Genomic DNA, 7,062 nt, shown 5'->3' on the forward strand with positions numbered 1-7,062 from the left:
TTAGTCATCACATCGGCGAACTGTTGTGCAGTTGGAACATGGAGGACCCGAATGCGTCCAAGGGCCACATGCTCACGGACAAAGTGAATGTCCAGCTCAATGTGCTTAGTCCGACGATGATGAACGGGGTTTGTGGAAAGGTACACCGCAGAGACGTTGTCACAGTAGACAACTGTAGCATGGGAGACGTGTGATGCAACTCCTGAAGTAGCTGTCGTAGCCCGGTGCACTCGGCGACAACGTTAGCCACTGCTCGGTACTCGGCCTCCGCGCTAGAGTGCGAGACGGTGGGTTGTCGCTTGGACGATCATGAGACGAGTGAAGGACCGAGGTAGACGCAGTAGGCAGGGTGGAGCGACGGGTGTCAGGGCAGCTGGCCCGGTCCGCGTCGGAATAGGCTACCATCTCCAGAGAAGTGGACGCCGTGAGAGTGAGCCTAAGAGCCATCGTGCCACGGATGTAGCGGAGAATCCGCTTCACAAGGGTCCAATGGGATGTTGGAAATATGCCCTAGAGGCAATAATAAAATGGTTATTATTATATTTCTTTGTTCATGATAATTGTCTATTCTTCATGCTATAATTGTGTTATCCGGAAATCGTAATACATGTGTGAATACATAGACCACAACACGTCCCTAGTGAGCCTCTAGTTGACTAGCTCGTTGATCAAAAGATGGTCATGATTTCCTGACTATGGACATTGGATGTCATTGATAACGGGATCACATCATTAGGAGAATGATGTGATGGACAAGACCCAATCCTAAGCATAGCTCAAAGATCGTGTAGTTCGTTTGCTATAGCTTTTCCGAATGTCAAGTATCATTTTCTTAAACCATGAGATTGTGCAACTCCCGGATACCGTAGGAGTGCTTTGGGTGTGCCAAACGTCACAACGTAACTGGGTGACTATAAAGGTACACTACAGGTATTTCTGAAAGTGTCTGTTGGGTTGGCACGAATCGAGACTGGGATTTGTCACTCCGTATGACGGAGAGGTATCTCTGGGCCCACTCGGTAATGCATCATCATAATGAGCTCAATGTGACCAAGTGGTTGATCACGGGATCATGCATTACGGTACGAGTAAAGTGACTTGCCGGTAACGAGATTGAACGAGGTATTGGGATACCGACGATCGAGTCTCGGGCAAGTAACGTACCGATTGACAAAGGGAATTGTATACGGGATTGATCGAATCCTCAACACGTGGTTCATCCGATGAGATCATCGAGGAGCATGTGGGAGCCAACATGGGTATCCAGATCCCGCTGTTGGTTATTGACCGGAGAGTCGTCTCGGTCATGTCTGCGTGTCTCCCGAACCCGTAGGGTCTACACACTTAAGGTTCGGTGACGCTAGGGTTGTTGAGATATTAGTATACGGTAACCCGAAAGTTGTTCGGAGTCCCGGATGAGATCCCGGACGTCACGAGGAGTTTTGAAACGGTCCGGAGGTGAAGATTTATATATAGGAAGTCAAGTTTTGGCCATCGGCAAAGTTTCGGGGGTAATCGGTATTGTACCGGGACCACCGGAAGGGTCCCGAGGGTCCACCGGGTGGGGCCACCTATCCCGGAGGTCCCCATGGGCTGAAGCGGGAGGGGAACCAGCCCCTAGTGGGCTGGTGTGCCCCCCATGGGCCTCCCCCTGCGCCTAGGGTTGGAAACCCTAGGGGTGGGGGGCGCCCCACTTGGCTTGGGGGGCACTCCACCCCCCTTGGCCGCCGCCCCCCCTTCGAGATTCCATCTCCTAGGGCCGGCGCCCCCCTAGGGGTCCTATATATAGTGGGGGGAGGGAGGGCAGCCGCACCCTAGCCCCTGGCGCCTCCCTCTCCCTCCCGTGACACTCCTCCCTTTCCCTGAGCTTGGCGAAGCCCTGCCGAGATCACCGTTGCTTCCACCACCACGCCGTCGTGCTGCTGGGTCTTCATCAACCTCTCCTTCCCCCTTGCTGGATCAAGTTGGAGGAGACGTCTTCCCAACCGTACGTGTGTTGAACGCGGAGGTGCTGTCCGTTCGGCGCTAGGTCATCGGTGATTTGGATCACGACAAGTACGACTCCATCAACCCCGTTCTCTTGGACGCTTCCGCGCGCGATCTACAAGGGTATGTAGATGCACTCTCCTCTCCCTCGTTGCTAGATGACTCTATAGATTGATCTTGGTGATGCATAGAAAATTTTAAAATTCTGCTACGTTCCCCAACAGTGGCATCATGAGCTAGGTCTATGCGTAGTTTCTATGCACGAGTAGAACACAAAGCAGTTGTGGGCGTCGATATTGTCAATTTGCTTGCCGTTACTAGTCTTATCTTGATTCGGCGGCATCGTGGGATGAAGCGGCCCGGACCGACCTTACACGTACGCTTACTTGAGACTGGTTGCTCCGATTGACATGCACTAGTTGCATAAGGTGGCTGGCGGGTGTCTGTCTCTCCCACTTTAGTCGGATCGGATTCGATGAAAAGGGTCCTTATGAAGGGTAAATAGAAATTGGCATGTCACGTTGTGGTTTTGGTGTAGGTAAGAAACGTTCTTGCTAGAAACCTATAGCAGCCACGTAAAAACTTGCAACAACAATTAGAGGACGTCTAACTTGTTTTTGCAGCATGTGCCGTGTGATGTGATATGGCCAAAAGGATGTAATGAATGATATATGAGATGTATGAGATTGATCATATTCTTGTAATAGGAATCACGACTTGCATGTCGATGAGTATGACAACCGGCAGGAGCCATAGGAGTTGTCTTAATTTATTTATGACATGCGTGTCAACATAAACGTCATGTAATTACTTTACTTTATTGCTAAAGCGTTAGCCATAGTAGTAGAAGTAATAGATGACGAGACAACTTCAAGAAGACACAATGATAGAGATCATGATGATGGAGATCATGGTGTCATGCCGGTGACAACGATGATCATGAAGCCCCGAAGATGGAGATCAAAAGGAGCAAATGATATTGGCCATATCATGTCACTATTTGATTGCATGTGATGTTTATCATGTTTTACATCTTATTTGCTTAGAACGACAATAGCTTAAATAAGATGATCCCTCGTAATAATTTCAAGAAAGTGTTCCCCCTAACTGTGCACCGTTGCGAAGGTTCGTTGTTTCGAAGCACCACGTGATGATCGGGTGTGATAGATTCTAACGTTCGAATACAACGGGTATAAGCCAGATTTACACACGTAATACACTTAGGTTAACTTGACGAGCCTAGCATGTACAGATATGGCCTCGGAACACGGAAGACCGAAAGGTCGAGCATGAGTCGTATAGAAGATACGATCAACATGAAGATGTTCACCGATGTTGGCTAGTCCGTCTCACGTGATGATCGGACACAGCCTAGTTGACTCAGATCATGTTTCACTTAGATGACTAGAGGGATGTCTATCTAAGTGGGAGTTCATTGAGTAATTTGATTAGATGAACTTAATTATCATGAACTTAGTCTAAAATCTTTACACTATGTCTTGTAGATCAAATGGCCCACGCTAATGTTGCCCTCAACTTCAACACGTTCCTAGAGAAAACCAAGCTGAAAGACGATGGCAGCAACTATACGGACTGGGTCCGGAACCTGAAAATCATCCTCATGGCTGCCAAGAAATATAAATAAATAGCAAAATCACAGTCACTCCTCGATCTAGTACTACCTGATAAAAATGAAATAAGTTAGGAAGGAAAAAAGGATCCGTCTGTCTCTGTCTTGTCCCTGTGATGGTCTCCGTCTCCTCACACATGGCATGTGCATGCAGATGCGGAAAGAAATTGCCATCCAAAAACAACAGCAGCCAATAACTCCCTGCCACCTTCCAATCTCCGGCTCCATGATCCCATGACCCCCTTCGCCACTCATCATCGCCGGAGCCCCCGTGGCATCCGCGCTCACCTGAGGCGACGTCACAATGCCGCCACGGCGAGGACGCCGCCGCTCGCCGGTGCCACGGCAAGGGCGCTCGCCGCCGGCCTCTGGAGGCTGCGGCACGCCGAGCGGCAGGCGGTCAACCCCGGCCCTCTGCGGCACGACGCTCATTCTCCCGTGAGTGCCCTCGCCGCCTCCCTCTCTCATCGCTTCGTTGCTGTGATCCTCTCTCCAGTTGAGTCAGCCGGTTTGGGGGGTTGTTCTTCTTGATTCAAGATTGATTGATTTGATTTGTCACTAGATTATTTTGGGGTCGGATTCTTCCTGATCCTTCCTTACACAATGGTCAAAATTGGGTTGCGCTTTTGACCTCTGATCCCCAAACTGATGCCATCGCCTGTTTCTTCTCTTTATGGCTGGTTTCTTTGGCGCCATCTGGTTCAGTACTCATCTGGTTCGATTGTGTATGGTCTTTCTTCCTCGTTCCTACCAGGCTGTAGGCATGGCTGCGAATTCAGGACCAAATTTTGCTCCCTCTTTTCCTCCAATTATTCGTTTCAGTTTGCTTAGGTTCAGAAGTGTTTCAATTAGCATGATTGTTTGTAAATGATCAGCATCCCCCCTGTACTTTTGGTGCTGTCAATCCTCCACTAATTATTTCCCCAAAAGAGAACATCATCATATAAAATAAATCAGGTGCAGGACACAACATATTTAATCTTCAATGCCATGAAACAAATAAATATTTCAAATTTATCCGGGATTGTAGATTATCAGGGTAATCCCAAAACCAGATGAATGCAGTAACGTATTGTCAATCCTGTGATTCTTTCCAACAGCTGCATTTTTCAACCATGGAATCGCTTACTGTATTTCCTCTATATATGACTCTGATTGCTACTAACAATCAATGCTTGATACAGCGTAGCCCCCGACACCGAAGAAAAGGGAAAGCGAAACTCTGCAATGGCAACAAAACGCGGTGCGGTTTGGGCGTCGGAATCCCATGCAGAAATCATAGCATCTTAGACAAGGTAGGCACTGTATGTATAATTCTGTTTATGTTCTCTCTTGGCATGCATAAGCTGATTTTTCTAACTTGAGCACGTTCATTGATTAGATCGATGCCTGCGCTGTGGACTTGCCATATGGTTGTTGGATGGAGAAGGCAACCAAATGGGACCAGCAGCATGCCTGCCTGCACAACATGCTGGCTTCACATGATCCTTGCCAGCTCCCACCACATGTTCATCACGCCCGTGCAATGCCGGCTCACGGCCATGCTTCGGCGGTGACGGTGGCGCTGGAGGCTGAGCTTGACAAGGCCCGTGCTCGGATCAGCGAGCTCGAGGACGAGAAGCGCGTGATGAGGAAGAAGGTGGAGCGCTTCCTGAGGAAGGTCACGGAGGAGAAGGCGTCGTGGAAGAGCAGGATGCGTGACAAGGCTCAGCACGTGATCGCCACGTCAAAAGAGGACGTCAAGACGGAGAGGCGTCACCGGCGGCAGCTGGAGGCGGCCAACGGCAAGCTGGTGAAGGAGCTGGCGGAGGCCAAGGCGTCGGCGAAGCAGGCGGCGCAGAGCTACGAGATGGAGCGCAAGGCGCGGGAGATGATGGAGGACGCGTGCGAGGAGCTGACCAAGGAGGTGGAGGAGGACCAGGCGGAGGTGGAGCTCCTGCGGCGCGAGTGCCTGGGCATGCGGGAGGAGATGGAGGAGGAGCGCCGGATGCTGCAGATGGCGGAGGTGTGGCGCGAGGAGAGGGTCCAGATGAAGCTCTCCGACGCCAAGCTCGCGCTGGAGCACAAGTACTCGCAGCTCAACCGGCTGCAGGCCGAGATGGAGTCCTTCCTGCGGAAGGACGGCAAGAGCATCGACGCCAACAACTCCACGTTGCGGGAGGCACGGATGATCAGCGAGGCAGCGAGCTCCGTCCGGCTCCGCGGAGTCAAGGAGCTGAGCCATCGGAATCCTCATGCCCCGGAGGACGTGGACCGGGTGTTCCAGCACTTTTGCCGGAGAGAAGAGACGGCAAGCGGCGGCAGCCCGGCGTCCAACGTCCACTCCGTCAGCCCGGCGACGGACATCTTCTTGGAAAAGCTCGACGGCTCCGCCGGCCTGGAGAACGGCAGCGGCAGTAGCTGGGACACGCCCGACCGTGAGCGGCGGCGTGATTCTTGTGCTTCGGCTGGTACCAGCGACCGTTCGGTGGCGCGAGCGAGCAACGCGTCCTTGTTGTCCAATGGCAAAGGAGGCAGCGGCCTCACTGATCAGGTTCACCATCCAAGTCCAAGCAGGGGCGCCACCGCCACTGGGAAGAACACGGCGTTGATACGGCGGCTGTGGAGGTCGGCGATCAGCGAGAGCAGGAAGAAAACAGCTGGGTCTGCAGGGACGACGCCGACATCGGAACAGCAGAGGTCGACCGTGATCACCCCGGCATTGCCGGTTGGGGAGCAGTGCAGTTCGTCCTACTTGGTGAAACCGCAGCAGCAGCGGCAGAGGAGCCACGAATCCAAAGGATTGGCGCGAGGGCCGCACAAGCACAAGCAAAAGCAAAGCCTGCAGGAGAAGCTTCTGGAGGCCAGGATGGACGATCGCAAGCCCTCGCCCAGCTCTGCTGCCAAGCACAAGATGCAGGTAGCGGCATGCAACTGAGATCGTTAAAGAGATATGTACACATGGCTGTGGCTCGCACGGTCGCACCCGGCACCATATGTTTATAGGATAATAATAGGATAAGCGCATTTGCACATGTTAATACTACATCAAATACCTCACCCGCAAAAAAACAAACAAACATCAAATGCCTGTATATACGTACGCAAAATCCATCTTCTTGGCTTGTGCATTCCAGTCTCCTCCTGTCATATGTACACTAATTAACGGTTTTGCTAATTTTTCATTCCGATGAAAAGCAACTCTTTTCCATTCCCGGGCTGCTCGCGGCCACCCTCTTCTTTCCGAGTGTATTTTGAATTTATTTTCCCCTCAGTGTTTATCTGGTTGTCCATTTTGCTCTGTTCGAGAGAAAGAGATAGAGCTACAGAGAGAGACAGAGAACAGAGGAGAGACGCGACTATCTTGGCGCCTTCTTTTCCATGGTGATTCCACCATCTTTGGTCGTTTTTGCATGAGGATTGCCGTCCCTGGTGTGGCGGTGTCGATTCAGGTCCTGCATAGCAGT

General features: G+C 51.5%; 1 protein-coding gene across 1 annotated transcript; it reads left to right on the forward strand.

The window, feature by feature from the left end:
- The first annotated feature begins 3,738 nt into the window (after positions 1-3,738).
- Positions 3,739-6,731, forward strand: LOC125541602 (uncharacterized). The gene is made up of 3 exons (XM_048704966.2): positions 3,739-4,054; positions 4,801-4,911; positions 4,998-6,731. The coding sequence occupies exons 1-3, from the start codon at positions 3,851-3,853 to the stop codon at positions 6,531-6,533; spliced, it is 1,851 nt and encodes a 616-aa protein (XP_048560923.2). The 5' UTR covers positions 3,739-3,850; the 3' UTR covers positions 6,534-6,731.
- The last annotated feature ends 331 nt before the right edge of the window (positions 6,732-7,062 follow it).

The sequence above is a fragment of the Triticum urartu genome, chromosome 2A (genome assembly GCF_056163025.1).
Source record: "Triticum urartu cultivar PI428250 chromosome 2A, HENAU_Tu73, whole genome shotgun sequence".
Lineage (NCBI taxonomy): Eukaryota > Viridiplantae > Streptophyta > Magnoliopsida > Poales > Poaceae > Triticum > Triticum urartu.